We start from the raw sequence: 16,024 nt of genomic DNA on the forward strand, positions 1-16,024 counted from the left end.
AAATGGATGGTGGTGATGGCTGCACATTATGAATGTATTAAATACCACTGAACTGTATGCTTAAAAATGGTTAAGATGATAAATTTTGTTATGTATATTTTGCCACAATAATTTTTTTAAATGAAAGACATAAAGTCATAATAATTAAAAAACAAAAAAAACAGGTCAAGGGTGAAGGGGAGCCTCTGCTCCTATCCCAAGAGGTTCGAGGAGGAGCTGCGGGAGGGGAAGGAGGAAAACCGGAGCAGTGTGGCCTCACTGAAGGGCTCAAGGAGAAATGGTCAGTGGTCGCAAGTATGTCAAGACTGATGCCAGGCCAGGGGTCAGTCAAAGGACATGGGGACAAGCAAGGGTGTCACCAAGTGAGATGATGCCCCATGCAGGGCTCAAAGGTGACTGCCATTTGGATGGAGATGGGTGTTGTAGAACCCCGCCACCTAGCTCCATTCCCCATTTGTTGAGTCCATGATTTCCACCCGACCTGTTTCTGTCCTGTCAAATTTGAACTGGTAAAATAGTAGTTTTTAACCTGGGTCGGTGGAGGGCATTAGATCCCTTTGAGAATGCTAGGAAAGCATTAATGCTGTAAGCTTCCCCCTCCAATAGAAAATACTCATTAGCTCTTGTCCGACCATTGTGCATAGAGATCCCCGTGCTAGGCCTCAAGCTGTGAAACTGCCTGATTATTGCCTCTAATCCTACACTCATTCTCACACCCACAGAGCTTTCTATCTCAACTCTTCAGTAACAGCTCTTCCCTGATCTGACACTCGGCACAGAAATACGCAAAATTGTTGCAGTGATTATAAGAGAGTAAATCTCAACTAGATAGCACTCTTTACTTGGAGGCCCCATAAGTAGTCGATTTGGTTAATAAAGGCTGTGAGAAGGAAGCATTTCAGCCAGAACCTGAAGAATGTGTCTGACTGAAAAGGAAAGATCTTCAAAGTACATAGCATCTCGATGGGGAAAAAACACACAAGGGTTAGGGTGGTGAGATATGGGTGATCCCCCTGCCCCCACCATTTTCTTAGAGACTTTCATCTATAGGATTGTCCTTGACACACTCCACACCCATCAGCAAACACTGGTGTCTAGAATCTGACCACTTCACCTCCTACTGCCACTTTCCTGGTCCCAGCCTTGCCCCCTTCCGTCTGTTCTCATCAGAGAAGCCAGAGGGAGCCTTTTAAAAATCAAGTGGGTCATAGCATTCCTCTGCTGAAACTCACCAATGGCTTGCTTCCCTTACCATTCAAAACAAAAGTCCTTCACTGCAGAACTGGTGCCAGCCCTCTCAGGTGCCCGTGGTGATATGGAGGGGGACCCACATCCTTGTGATAATCAAACCTGCCCCCCACAATTCCCAGGGTTTCAGTCCGGGCTCTATCCCTTCCAGCTGTGTCACCTGGCTGGGCTGGTTTCTTCATCTAAAAGCAGGGGGCGATAACAAGCTTGAAGAATTCTCGTAAGAATTACAATCAGGTTTCTGGCATAAGGGTGCTCAGTAAATGGTCGCTAGTGATAGAGGTCTACGAGTCAGCGAACTCTCAGTTGCTCCTGTTACCTGCACCTGGAGCTGCACACCCTGCATATATTTGTATCCTTCTCCAATTCCTCCTGTGCTTATTCTCTATGTCAGAAAGTAAGGTTACGGGCTGGAGCTTCTACCCCTCCATCGAGCGGGCCGTACAGATGGACTACAAACAGCGGCCTTCGTATGAGGCAGGTTGTGGGGACTGAGTCCCAGAGAACAGTTTCCAGGCTCTCAGCCTCATGTGGAAAGGTGCTGGCTTGGGTGGTAGCTGGCCATCAGCTGTGACTAGCTGGCCGTCAGCTGTAACCAGTTAGCCATTAGCCACTGATATAACTGCTGTGGCTACGCTAGCAAGCGTGGAGTGTGGTGTGCAGATTGTAAAGAGGCGGATTGCAGTTAGCAAGTGAGGTTGGTTGGCAGAGAAGCGGACGGCAGATTGCAGATCGTGTGGCTCCTGCTTCCTGTATCTCCAACCCAGCCGCCAGCGAGACTATAGTGGTATGACTCCCCTATCTATGGCTCCGTGGGTGTTCCTTTTTGGCCTCACTATGTGCTGCGTTCTTATGTGGGGAGCCGGAGCTGAGACCCCACATGACACCCTGCATGACACAGGTCCCCACCCAGCTCCTCTCACCGTGGACTGAGTCCACAGGCTCCTACACTTCTGCTTTGTGATCCTAGGCCAGTTTCTGAACCTCCTGGAGTTTGGTTCCTTGTCTGCAAACAGGTATACTGACAGTCCCTGCTCCACAGGGCTGAGCTGAGGAGGAAATGAGTGTGTGTGCAAGGTTTCCAGCCCCGCCCCAGGCATGCAACTGCTGACCATGGCAGCCATCCCTGCACGACAGCCCTGGGCTCCCCACCTTCAGAGTCCTTCCCCTTGATTTTGGGAGCTGGAGTCCCTCTTACTGACTCAGGCTGGCTCCCTCCTCCAGCCAGAGCAGCTCAGTGCACTGACTCAGGCACAAATTCCCACTGGAATCCAGCCCCCACCCCAACTATTTGGCCCCTGCCAGATCCCGGCTGGTCCCAACTCCCCGAAGGAGGAGGGCAGGGGGATTTGGCCATGGAGACTGTTTCTGTTCCGGGTCAGCCTCTGCCAAGCCCAGGAAGCTGGACTGCTTCCACTGCCATGATGACATTTCCCGCAATCTAAAAATTCTGTCTTTGGTTGGAGCACAGAAGCTTAGACTCCAAGCTCCATTTCAGTCTTCCAGACCTGATGCTTCTTTTTTCACTTTGGCCACAGAGAGATTATATAACGTCATTTAATTTTTACAAAGTAGTGTAAACAGCAAAGGAGCACAAAAATAGTGTTGCGTGGAAAGCTGGGGCTTGCTGCTGAAGGGGACGCCAGAGGCAGCTGTGGGTCTGGGGAACACGTACTCTGGAAAGGCAGAGAGTGGCGCGAGGGGCAGGGAACCGGAACTGCTCATCTGACACCCTCTCATACAGGGCTCTTTAAAACTGTGCTACACCCCAAACACCAATGTGAGGAGACAGTAGGATGAACGCCCGCTGCTTCTCCAAACAGTGTCATCCAATAAGGATGAGCCTGGGATAGGTACATTTGTATGTTAAGTGACTGGGGAGCAGCCAGACTTACCATCACCCCAGACCTCCCTGAGGCCTGGCTGCCAGACTGGCCTCCCTGTGCCACAGCCAGAGTACATTGCTACTTTCTACCCTGGCCTGGGATCCTGGTTCCCTCCATTAAGTTGTCACCTTCCTATTGCCAACTCAAGGATGCCAGTGCCTTTTGGCCCCATTGTATGACTCTCTCTCCCAGGACCTAATCCAATAGTTTGGCTTAAAAAAACCCCTCAGCTATATCCCACTCCTCTGATCAGATTTCTCCCTATCCTCCTAATGAATGTCTTTGGGGTCTTCATTTCCTCCTCCGGCCGACACTCTTCAGTTCATCCAGTTCCTTCTCCATTAAGTGGGATTCGGCAGTGGTCTCAGAGAGCTGAAAGAAAAGCAGCAGACCATTAGAAAGGACATTTCTGCGCTAGGTTTCAGGTTTGCAAGGTCAGCCCTGTGTGCCTGGGAAAGGCCCCTGGCATTTCTCTAACACGTCCTCCAGGCTCCATGACGGGAAGCCCTTCTTAACTGGGAAAAACTTTCACAATCCACTCTATCAATGTTTCTGATCACTTAGGATTGCATCACTCACTGCTTTAAGGAGAGCAGGCCTCGGGATGAGGAAGGCAGACACTGGCAAGTCTAAACTAAACAATTAGTTGCTTCTGAGCTGTAGCTCCCATAATGGTGATTGGGGATGGGGGCGGAATGCTTAAAGTAGAATGCCACTTTCCTCATCAGGATCTTTCAGTGGACTTTAGATACTCATGACAGGGACAGAGAGATATAAACTCTCTAAAGTACAGGTCAGCTTACTGTGAAGTAAGAGCCATGCTTCTGGAGCAATCACCGTTCCAAATTACTTGTATCATTAACTCACCATGAGGCCGATCCTACTATCCTGCCTATTTTATTGCTGAAGAAACTAAGTTTCTTCACACCGATCAGTTAAGTAACTTGCCTAAAGCACCAGGGCCGGTGGCGTAGGAGGCAGGCAGTTGAGCTCCAGAATGCAGGCTCCAACCCCTCGAGTGCGGCTCTCCTGCCTCTGTCAACCTTCGCGTGCATGTCGGGGTACAACAGGCTGGGTTTTTCACCGCCACAAGAAACCGATGCCAATGCGGCGAGTGCCCCGGGGCACTGACTGACGCCCACTTGGTAGGGGACAGCTCCAAGCCATGAGCAGACTGTCCTCCTTCCTGGAACGTCTTCATCCCCAGCCTCCATTCCTTCCCTTATCCTTCCACATTCAGCTCAACTATGCCTTCCTCTGGGATGTCCTCCTGTCTCGACAAAATTATTCTCTCTCGTGTGCTGACACCAGACCCTGTAAGAGACTCTGTTGCCCTCACCGGGCGGCGCTGTCATTGCGCTTACTGTCCATCTCCCTGCTAGGCTGTGAGCCCTGGAAGGTAGGGACTGTCTGATTTGGTTTTGTATCCTTGGATTCACAGCAACGTCGGTGTGAGCTGGCTGAACTGACTCGGGGCGGCGCGTCTCCCGAAAGGAGCGCCGGGCAGGCCCCCCCCCACCACCTTCCTCACCATGTCCAGCAGGATGTCCACTTTCAGCCGCAGGAGATTGTTCTCTTCCTCCAACTGCTGGTTTCGCCTCCGCAGGCGCTGAGCCTCCCTGCGGTCCACACCTCCACTAATCCCTGTCTCTGGCGGAAGGACAAAACCGGCAGTTACCAGGTCACCAGGGGGTTCTTCCGCAATCTTGTCAGACAAAATGGCAGGAGATCAGCTCACCTGCTATCCACTGGCCATTTTCAAACTTCAGGCTTTGCCCCGCCAGGTTCATACTGGGGGTTCCATAGTCAAGGCCCAGCTCCACCTCCCGGGTTGAGCGATCCAACTGTGGGCGAGACACTGCCTGCTGGCTTCAGGAGGCCGTGGCACTGCGGCTCGGGCACTGATACTGCCTGCTGGCTTCAGGAGGCCGTGGCACTGACACTGCCTGCTGGCTTCAGGAGGCCGTGGCACTGACACTGCCTGCTGGCTTCAGGAGGCCGTGGCACTGCGGCTCGGGGCCCAGCGCCTCCCACTAACTGGAGGTGCCAGCCACTCACTGCTTTTCTCTAATCATTACCCGGCACATTTAATAATGTAAGTCAGAAATCAAGTAAGGTACAACAAAATATGTTAAAGTATAAAAGAGAAGAATCATGCTGTTTTATACAATAGACGTTTTTCAGAAAAGCTGTATATGCGGAAATTTATACAACGAATTATTTCACATCTGAAAAATCCACTTCTAAGTTGTCATTTGCTTATTACCGAACCATATATGTCATGGAAAAGGCACAAAAGGCTAACGCCCTATTAGTTGTAACAGCTGTTCTTTGATGTGTTTTTCAATGTTTCTACAACTCACTGAGCACCCACCCTGGTCAGGACTAGGGCTGGGTATTCAGAGATGAAAGCAACCAGCTCTGCCCATGAGGAGCTTGGAAACGGCCTCTGGAGCTCTGACATAACCTTCTGAAAGCCAAACCTCATCCTTTGAGAATGAATTAGATTCTTAGACATGACTAAAATTGATTTCTGGCCAAGTCTTGAGAATAAAGTGGAGTTAAATCGGATAACACCACTTGGAGCCAAAAATCACGAGATTGATTCTCTTATTAGGTTCTTGAAAAAGCTCTGATTCCCAAAGAGGAGTTCAAAATGATTTTAGCAATAGCAATATGAATGAAAAGGAGGCCCTGGTGCTTGGATGCCTCTGGAGGACCCCCTTCCCATCAGACACTCCAGGCATGGGCACAGCTGGCTGAGCCCAGTGGTGACACTCACATTATGCAGGTTGGAGAGAGAAGCAGACTTCCGAGGGGGTGTCTTCTTTGGACTGAACGTATTCCCAAAGAGAGGCATCTTTGACAAAAGAAAGGCCAATGCTCCCTTGTCCTAGGGTCAGAACAAGTCAGAGGTACAAATAGCTGGGTCAGTGACCTTATGTCACTGTCCTCAAGTCATGAAAACATACCTCTCGTGCGGCTAGTCACAATCCCGGTGAGGGCTCCCGTGTGTCGTGTGCTGGCTGTGTGCCAGGCAGTGTGCTAACACCTTTGCATGCAGGACCTCAACTCCCACAACCGTGCCGCGTAGCTCCTCTCGTTATCCCCATTTGACAGATGAGCTTTAGAAAGGCTCAGGTCCTAAGGGGGAGCTAGGATTTGCACACAGGTGTGTGTGGCTCTGTAGTTTATGTTAACCACAGGCAAGGGCCTCACTTGCCTGTCTGGAGTTTTGTCACAAGATGTCACAAGATGGCAGTGTCCTTATGCCTGTACACGGGTAAGAAGCACGCTAGGCGACAGCCTCGGCATATACTCCATTTTGAAGCTATATTTATACTTCACTTTCAGATTGATAATAGTGCCTCTCACTCAGTCCATATGTCAAAGGTCACCTGTCCTGTACGGTAAGTGAGGTGTCCAGTGGAAGGAGGAGGCCCATGATGGGGCAGAACTGATAATGGCAGCCACACATTTGTTTTCAGCATATGGCAACCTACTGCAATTCACACAGACGCAGGTAAGTCGAGTTACTGACACTGCCCATTTGGGGGGTGGTGTGTGGGGAGAGGGAGAAGTAAACCTTTTGTATAGTTAGGTATGACATAAATATAGAAAAGTATACAAATCATAAGTGTACGGCTTCACGAGTTTTTACTAACACACACACAGACACAGACACACACACACACACACACACACCCTTGTATAGCCACCCTCCAGATCTGGATACAGAACATCTCATCACCCCACAAGCCTCGCCCAACAGCTTTATAACCATGGTCTTGTAGAGGATGTCCTCTTCTGTGTCTGGATTTCTTCACTCAATATAATGTTTGTGAGATTTATCCATGTTGTTGTATGTAGCTGCAGTTTGTTCATTCACATTGCAATAAAATATTCTACTGCATAAAGTGACATTTGGACCGTTTCCAGTTTCTATTAAAAATGTGCTAAGAAGAAAAAAAAAATGTGCTAAGAACATTCTTGGATGTGTATTTCTGTACACATTAAGTATACTTCTCCGGTTCTATACCTAGGGGTGGAATTATTGAGTCATGGAGCAGTTACATATACAGCTTTAGTAGATACTGCCAAATGGTTTCCAAAGTGGTTGTATCAATCTATACTCCTACCAACACTGTACAAAAGATCCTTGTAAACATTTGGCATTTCCTATCCTTTTTATTTTATCCATTCTGGAAGGGATGTGGTGATATCACATTGTTTAATTTGCTTTTCCCCAATAACTAATTAAATCAAGCATCTTTTCATATGCTCACTGGATATCAGGATACCCTCTTTTGTGACATGCTTGTTCAAGTCTTTTGCCATTTTTCTATTGGGTTGTTGATCATTTTTTAAGTTGATTTGTAAGGGTTCTTTATATATATTCAATAAGAGTCCTTTGTTTTATATAGAGAGAATATTGAAAATATCTTCTCCCAATCTGGAACTTGACTTTTTGCTTTATTACTGGTTTCTTTTTGATTAAAGAAGTTCTTGGGGTGGACGGGTGGCTCAGCTGGTTAGAGCGCAAGCCCTGGGCAACAGGGTTGCAGGTTCGATTCCCACATGGGCCAGCAAGTTGCACCCACTGCAATTGGAATGAAGTCAATGAGCTGCCGCTCAGCTCCCGGATGGTCAGATGGCTCAGTTGGTTGGAGCGTGTCCTCTCAACCACAAGGTTGCTGGTTCTACTCCAGCAAGGGATGCTGGGCTACACCCCCTGCAACTAACAATGGCAACTGGACCTGGAGCTGAGCTGCACCCTCCACAACTAAGATTGAAAGGACAACAACTTGACTTGGAAAAAGTCCTGGAAGTACACACTGTTCCCCAATAAAACCTTTAAAAAAAAAGTTCTTAATTTTCATGGAATTTAATTTACAAAGTTTTTCTTTTTAATGATGAGTGTTTCTGTGTCCTATTTAAGAAATTCTGCCTACTCCAAGATCATGATATTTTCACATATTAATTTCTGGAAATTTTGTTTAACTTTCACAGTGTCTCTCCAAGCACCTGGAGACATATGATGAAGGAAAAAAGAAAGCCAAGTTGTTCTTTTTTTTTTCTTTTTAAGGAGGGCACAGCTCACAGTGGCCCATGTGGGGATCGAACCAGCAACCTTGATGTTATTAGCACTGCGCTCTAACCAACTGACGGTCACCCCCAAGTTGTTCTTGTAAAGCCTGCAATTGTGCTGACAGCACCCCTGTGCCTGAGCACAGCATGTGGACACAAGAGACCAAGTTCCAGGCCTGCCTCCGCCCCTCAGTTGCCTGCTAAACCTGGGCCAAGTTATTTTATTTCTCAGGGTTTCAACAGGGACACATCACTCATGACTTCACTAATTCTCATAACACTTAAGCCAACAACCATCATCAATATATTACAGATGAGGAAGAGAAAGGGTCCGGACTAGTTGCTTTTTAAGTCAGACCCAATATCCACAAACAACTCTGGCTAAGACCCTGGGTTCCTGGGATATTAGTGTGGACCCAGCTGCCCCCTTGGCAGCCCTCTTTCTAGTGAAACTCCCTGGATCGAGAGAGGGCTCAGATGCAAGGAAGTGAAGGGAGAGCATCCGGGTTCCAACCACTGTTCTGCAGTTCACCCCTAGTTGTGACCCCAGCACTTACCTTCCCTGGGCCTCAGGTTTCTTTATTTGTAATCAGAGAAAATAACAGTACCCTACTTACAGGTTGTTAAAGTGCTTTAGGGTTTATAAAAAGCTGTGGCAATTTGATGCTCAGGGCAACCCTGGGAAGTAAATGAAGTCCGTCACCATATACAGATGAGAAAACTGAGGCTTAGAGAAGGTAAGCGACTTGCCCCCATTGAACAGTGAGAAGGTGGTGGAATTGGGCTTCAAATTATCACCAGGGCTCCGCGCTGGTGATAATTATCAGTTCGTCACTGTGCATGTTTTACAGTTTGCAATGAGCCATAAAATACATTATCTTGTTTTAATCTAACAAGAAGGTGGGTCTTTGGCTTTCATCGGATTCTCAAAGGGATCCGCGTTCCCCAGACTTCAGAGCCCGCCAAGTGCGTGCCGCGCAGGTACATCGCCACCCAGGGCTGGTGGACTTAACTGACTGCAGCGAACAAACAAACGTTCCCTTGCATGCCCTTCACAGGTGACCTGGGGGAGGAATTACTACCCCGATTTACAGTCGAGGCAGCACTTCGAGATGAGCGGTAACGGACCTGGGATGAAGCCGGCCTCCGCCCCCTGCTCGGCGCCCCCTGGCCATTCCAGCTGCGGGGAGGCCCTGGGACCCTAGGGAACGCCCAGGCGTCCCAACTCTTCTAGGCCCTCAGGCGACGCCGGGCTCGGAGACGTACCTGACGCGTCCTAGAAGCTGGGCTCGGAGCCGACCCGGGGACTGCCCGCCACCCGGCTGCGGGGTCTGCGTCCAGCGCCGAGACAGTTACCGCCCAGCTCTCCGCGCCCCGCCTGCCGCGCGCACGCGCAGCCCCGCCCTGGGCGCTACCGCAGAGGAAGTGGGGGTGCCCATCGCGACGGGGTCCACAACGCGAGCATCCGCAAAGCACCAAGAACGCTTGAGGAGTGTCCTCGACATATTGAATAGACTCCACAAGGTGACTGTCTTCTGGAGTCACTTACATGCCCCCATGCTGTAGTCTAGGACGAAGAACTACACTCACCCTCCCCCCAAAACCCATTGGTCTGCTCTCCCCAGCCTCCTGGGGCCGTCACTGTGGTAACGGCGTCTGCCGGTGACTCGCGAGGGTTCCATTGTCTTGGGCCAGGGGGACGTGGTGGCTGCGCCCGGCGTTGCCTGGAGAACGCCAAGACTCACAGTAGCAAAATGGGCCTTTCCTTGTTGCCCCTCCTGCTCCCCCCACACGAAGCAAAGGGCACCCCTTCCTGGTGGATGTGGGGGCCACGGGGGTCGGACATCGCATCCAGAACTTTGCAGGGTCCCCTGAGGAAGCCGTGGCGGAACCGGCCCCGAGTTCGTCGAATTCCTCAGCTGTCGTCAGGTAAGACGGACAGAAGAACGGTGATCACCCTGCCCGCCTCCCCACGCCTGACTCTCATGGGCTTCTACAAGCGGGGGAAACGGAGGCCCAGGGGCCGCTTCAAGGTCTCACAGTGAGCAAGGGACAGAGAACTACTCGAGAATCAACTCTAGATCTTCCCGAGTCCTAACAGAGTGTATTATTGGTTCCATTTGAAAAATGAAGGAACTGAGGGTTGTTCAAAGGATACTGACTGGGGGCCTAGTGGATGCACCAGGTCGTCCCGGCAGTGACAGGCAGGACCCCTGGGTCGCTTGATTCGAAGTGCAATTTTCTGCCAACTACACCTCACTGCATTGGAAAGGGGAGAGTTCCATGTCCTCGAACCAACATCTGCACAGCCTAGCTCAGCACTGTCCAATGGAAGCATAATGTGGGACGCAGGTGTCATTTAGAATTTTCTAGTAGGTATATATTTAACGGAAAAAACCCTAAATCAGGTGATATGAATTTGAATAATATATTCTTTAACTCCAAATACCCCAAATACTATAATTTCAACATATAATCAGCATGTTTAAATTTGTACAGCTTGATTTTTAAATTCGGTCACACTAACCAAATTCCAAGGGCTCAGTTGTCGCCGTGGCTAGTGGCTACTGTGATGCCCAGGTTTAGCCTTTTCCTACCTTTGTACCCTTGGTCCTCTCTGCTTGGATGGTGTTTCCCCTTCTCCTTTATCTGATTAAATTTGATTTTCTCATGGCTCGTAGTAGACATAAGTTCCATTAGGGCAGGGGTCAAGTCTGGATCAAACCAGGAGAACACTGCTGGATCGTGTTAGCACTCAGTAAATAGTCATTGAATGACTGAAGATTACGCTGAACGAAAGTTAGCATATTGTTTAAGTTAAAGCCTGTTAACTTTAAACAGGGACATTTAAATCTCGGCTGCCAGAAAAGGGGCTCCATGAGGGCAGAACGTTTCTTAATCTTCTACTCATCGACCCATAGCACCTAATACGGTGCTGGATGCAGGGGAGATATTCAATGAAGTTAGTTTTCTCCCCTGTCCTTTTTCCCTCCTTAAGTACTGGCAATAAAAACTTATCATGTTTCAGAGAATACTTATCCTAAAATGGTATGATGAAAAATTCAGAGGGGAACCGAGTGTGTATTTTAAACATTTCTCTTAAGGAACATAATATTAATTCTACCATTAGCACAAGTAGTGATGTTAAGCTAGACGCTTCTTGACAGGGTGACCCTAAGCCTGGCTACTCAGAGAACCTGCTCGAATTTGCCAATCACGCTGGGCACTGGGTAGGAGGAAAATGAGAAGCCCTGAAGTGCATCTGCTTCCTCTTTACCCTGCTCTTTGCCTGTTTGGCTCAGGGCTTGGAGAAGGAGGGAGGAAAGAGTATTGACCTGGGTCTGGGCCAGCCCTTCCTACAACCCAACTGACTTGGGACAGCTCCAAATGGATAGCCTCTTTGGACTAGAAAGAAGTATGATGAGTGAGTCTAAAACGGAATCAAATATTGAGTGAACCTAATCCCTCAGGAGTCAGTTGCCTAATGGAGAAATCTGTAGAAGCAGTTCATTCCAGTTCAGTATTGTAAATACTGTAATGGAGAGATGAAAGCAGAATCCTGGGCTTCATGGAGGTGGGGTGGTGCTAATAGTACTTCAAGAAGATTTTCTAGGAGATGTATCATCTGGGCTGAGCAGTGAGTAGAGGGAACGGCACATGCAAAGGCATAGAGGCACAAAGCATAGCGTGGCAGGGACCAGGAAGAGGTTCAGTGGGGTGCAAGCATCTAGGATGCAGCACTGGGGAGAAGAGGGCAGAGCAGAAGGCCTGAACCGAAGGAGAGGAAAGGAGATTGTAATGAAAGGGCCCCTCGGTTCTTCCTTCCACCAAGCTTTACCTTTTCTCTGTCCTTCCATTATGTATGAGCTTCTTGAGAAGCAGGTCTAAGTTTTTTACTTCATTGTAACCAGGCTTCTACCGCCAGGCTCTGGACATGGAGGACCCACAAATGGTGGTAGTGAACTCCTGTCCTGTAAGCAGGGATCCAGGAGAGCAGCCTGGCCATAGTGTTCTCAGTCCAGGAGGAAGAGTAGTGATGGGGCCAGTTTTCTGAGAGGGAGCAGAAAGCGTCTGGTCAGTCAGGACCCTCAGGCTGAGGAGATGGACCCGTATCACAGAATCGTAGCATCTGACAGCTGAAAGGGTCTTAGGGTCCTCATTCAAATCTCTGACTTTCCAGGTGAGGCTCAGAGAAGCAAAACGATTTGATTTCATTTCTAGTTTAGAGCCTAGCTTGCTGGGTGGTCTGGAGCCCCAGCCTTTTCAGCACTCCAGTCTCCTTATTTATTTTTTTTTTTTAATTAGTTTCATGTGATCTCACTTATATGCGGAATCCTTATTTTTAAAACTACAGTTGATCCTTGAACTGGGCAGGTCTACTTATAGGTGGATTTTTTTTCAATAAATACATACAGACCTTTAAATATTTTCTTATGATTTTCTTAATAACGTTTTCTTTTCTCTAGCTTACTTTGTTGTAAGAATACAGTATATAATACATGTAACATACAAAATATGTGTTAATTGACTGTTTGTGTGATCAATAAGGCTTCCGGTCAACAGTAGGCTATTAGTAAAGTTTTGGGGGAACCAAAAGTTATATGTGGATTTTCAACTGCATGGGGTGTGGGCACCCCGAACCCCCGCATTGTTCAGGGGTCAACTGTACATTTTTCATTGGGACCCGAGGGTGGGCATCAGCAGGTAGAAAGAAAAAGTACATATGTCTTGAAATCCTCATTTGACAATGGGTTTCCCAGACAAAACCCTTTATTCCCCATGTTGCATGCAGCCTCTCCACCAGCCCCGCTTGCCAGAGGAGCGTGCCTGTTTTCTAAGATGGTTCTATGCTGTCTGTGATTTCCAGGAGGCTGGTTGAATGGAGAACAAGATCAGAGTGAGAGGCTCTTAAAAGTGGAAACTTACTGTTTGTCAGTTTACAAGAACCTGGACAATGGCTTATTTCAGGAAGATGGATGTCATCAATGTCACCGCCTTGCCAGTGGTACCAGTGGATGAGCACCCGGCTGCCTCACTCGTCGCACAGAATGCAAGGCAGAATGCCATGAGGAAGAATATGGAAGACAGTCCACCCTGTATCCTTCTGTGCTGTTTATAATTGAGACCAAATACACCTGCTGCAGCGGTGTAATCTGTGCTTGAGTCTGTAACATGCATTACTTGTTTGCTTGTTCCTTACACATTCATTATTTTTTTTTATTACTTAACTCCTGCCTATCTTCTAAAAGAATTTGAGACTGTGTAAGATTGTTTGACTTGAATTTGTTTCACTAAGATAATCAGAGAGAGCCCAAAAGGAAGAAGTATGGGAAATATTTGTTGAAAGAATGAGGAAGAAGAGAAAACAAGCTCATTTTTCCCCATTGTCTCCTTCTTTTCCTTTTATCTTCCAAATAATTAGTTATAGATAGCAACTAAGAAGACATGGTCCAGCCCTCTGCCCTCAGACAAGTGAACTTAAGACTCAGTTTAAAAAAAAAAATTTTTTTTTTTTCTGCTGTTGACCTCACCTCTTCTCACCTGCCAGCCCTTTTGCCTGGGCTCAGAGTTTGCCCCTTCTGGCGTCATCCAAGCTCTACCAGCATCTTACTTCTCTAGTCCTGCCTTCGTTGATCCTCATCTCACTTCCGACGCTGAACTATATTCCAGGGACCCCAAATTCCCATCTCTGGAGGACTTAGAGCTCAACCATCAAATAACCCTCTGGGGTTATAAATAACTGCAGGTCTTTCCGTCTCATTTCCCTTCAAGTTATGCTGCTGCCAGCCAAACTGCACGTACCCCTCTGCATGCCCTGTCCCATACCTCCCAGAAACCCTCTTCAGGATGAGCACCCATGATCCCACCCAGGATCTGCCTCAGGGTCTCATTTTCCTGTGCCTTTTTCTTTTTTTTCTTTTTTAAATTTTTATTGGGGAATATTGGGGAACAGTGTGCTTCTCCAGGGCCCATCAGCTCTAAGTTGTTGTCCTTCAATCTAGTTGTGGAGGGTGCAGTTCAGCTCCAAGTCCAGTTGCTGTTTTCAATCTTTGGTTGCAGGGGGCACAGCCCACCATCCCATGCGGGAATTGAACCGGCAGCCTTGCTGAGAGCTCGTGCTTTAACCAACTGTGCCATCCGGCCGTCCCTCCAGAAGCTCAGTGGCAGCTCGTTGTCGTCAGTCTAGTTGTGGAGGGTGCAGCTCACTGGCCTATGTGGGAATTGAACCAGCAACCCTGTTGTTCAGAGCTCACATTCTAACCAATTGAGCCATCTGGCCTCCATCCTGGGCCTTTTTCTAACCTCCCATCTTTTTCTTAATCCACATTCATCTCACCTTAACTAATTCATTTCACTCCCTACGATTTATTATGTCTCTCCTTGCCATCTTCATTTATCATCCAATTTGTAGGAACACTTGAGGGTAATGGAAGGAAGAGTGAACCTTGCTTTAGATGAAGGCAGTGAGGAGTGATAGGATTATGGGGCTTTCACAGAGGATATGTCCTGGACCAATTGAGACTAAGACAGAAAAAATTCAGACGTAGAGACGGTAACAAGATGGGCCCTTGAACTGAGCAGAGATTTCAACAATGATGGACAAGGTCGAGTCATCCTTCCCCTGAAAATCTCTCTTAAAGGAATAATCCAAAATATGGAAACTGCTCTGTGTGACTCTGTGTATCACAGCATTCTTTATGATTGCAAAAAGTTATAAACAACTTAAATATTCAATAGCCAAGGAATAGTTAAGTGTATTAAGGTGCATCCTCTAAACGGATTCACGTAAGGCCGTTTAAACTATTGAGATTATTTAGTCTTATGGAAAATAATCATAATAATGAGGAGAAGAGAAGTCAGTAATAAAATAGGCATCTACTGAGATTATAATTATGTAAAAAAATGTATGTAAAAAAAAAAATACTGGCAGGAAATCCCCCCAAATCCTAACAGCAGTTGTTAGTGTGGTAGCATAATGGATGGTTCTTTATATATTTTCCAAGGTGTCTAGAATATAATTTTCATTTATAAAGCAACTCATTTAAAACAAGATTAAAAAAGTGTTAAATGTTTTCAAAGAAAATAATCAAGTGGAGAGACAGCACAGAAAGGGAGTGAGCCTTCGTCCTTGCTGGGCTAGCCTCATCCTGCTTGCGTGTAATTACCATCCAGAGTTTCCTTAGCAGACTCACCTCCCAGCGTGCTTTATTGGCTCCATCCACCAGGTGAACCAGAAGATTACTGGGATAGATCTGCGTTCCTGTGCGTTGGACGACAGTCTGGTGAGTTACGGGTGCTGGGCCGAGGCCAGGCTTCCAGGAAGGAAGGGCCCTGGGGGCCCCTCCATTTATGTGAAAGCACATTTGCCCAATGGAGGTCTCAAAGATATATATAGATTTTGATTAGTAAGCTTTATTTTTCTTGGCGTTTGGGGCTGACAGTAAAATTGAGCAGAAAGGACAGCATTCTCACTGTCACAGCAGTCCCATGTCCCCACATATGTACAACCTCTGTGTCACAGTGGTACATTTGTTAGAACTGAGGACCCTGAACTGGCACATTGTCATCCAAAGCCTATTGTGTACATTACACATGGTTCTCTCTTTGTGCTGTACATTCTATGAGTTTGGGAAAATGTAATGTCATGTATCCACCTTTGTAGCATCGTACAGAATAGTGTCACTGCCCTAAAACTCCTCTGTGCTTCTTCTATCCTTCCTTCCCTCCCCCAGTCCTTGGCAACTACTGATCTTTTTATTGTCTCCGTAGTTTTGCCTTTTCCAGAATGTCACAGTGTTGGA

At 47.6% G+C, this 16,024-nt stretch overlaps 2 protein-coding genes across 4 annotated transcripts in view; one reads left to right on the plus strand and one right to left on the minus strand.

Annotated features, from left to right (window-relative positions):
* Nucleotides 1–2,787: 2,787 nt before the first annotated feature.
* CBY1 (chibby 1, beta catenin antagonist) lies at nt 2,788–9,641 on the minus strand. The gene is made up of 5 exons (XM_074326405.2): nt 9,489–9,641; nt 5,917–6,027; nt 4,873–4,978; nt 4,666–4,784; nt 2,788–3,506 (listed from the first exon to the last, which is right to left on the minus strand). The coding sequence occupies exons 2-5, from the start codon at nt 5,992–5,994 to the stop codon at nt 3,426–3,428; spliced, it is 384 nt and encodes a 127-aa protein (XP_074182506.1). The 5' UTR covers nt 5,995–6,027; nt 9,489–9,641; the 3' UTR covers nt 2,788–3,425.
* Nucleotides 9,642–9,653: 12 nt separating this feature from the next.
* FAM227A (family with sequence similarity 227 member A) overlaps nt 9,654–16,024 on the plus strand; it is a 53,963-nt gene continuing 47,592 nt past the window's right edge. For 2 of the 3 annotated variants that reach the window (XM_088796408.1, XM_088796411.1), the window contains exons 1-3: nt 9,654–10,151; nt 13,090–13,318; nt 15,423–15,505. In XM_088796408.1, the coding sequence (XP_088652534.1) occupies nt 13,177–13,318; nt 15,423–15,505 (225 nt within the window). In that variant the 5' untranslated portion in view covers nt 9,654–10,151; nt 13,090–13,176. Of the gene's footprint in view, nt 10,152–13,089; nt 13,319–15,422; nt 15,506–16,024 lie in introns of those variants that run through there. The other variant, XM_088796412.1, reaches the window with a different exon arrangement.

Source organism: Rhinolophus sinicus, chromosome 1 (genome assembly GCF_057876585.1).
Source record: "Rhinolophus sinicus isolate RSI-liver-muscle chromosome 1, RSI-T2T, whole genome shotgun sequence".
Taxonomy (NCBI): Eukaryota; Metazoa; Chordata; class Mammalia; order Chiroptera; family Rhinolophidae; genus Rhinolophus; species Rhinolophus sinicus.

Excerpts from the sequence above, each read along its gene's own strand:
- CBY1 (XM_074326405.2), bottom strand. The coding sequence starts at position 5,994 with ATGCCTCTCTTTGGGAATACGTTCAGTCCAAAGAAGACACCCCCTCGG. Across the intron at positions 4,979-5,916 it reads CTCTCTCCAACCTGCATAAT|TTGGATCGCTCAACCCGGGA; the intron begins GTGAGTGTCACC and ends TCTCGCCCACAG. Across the intron at positions 3,507-4,665 it reads TGGACATCCTGCTGGACATG|CTCTCTGAGACCACTGCCGA; the intron begins GTGAGGAAGGTG and ends CTTTTCTTTCAG.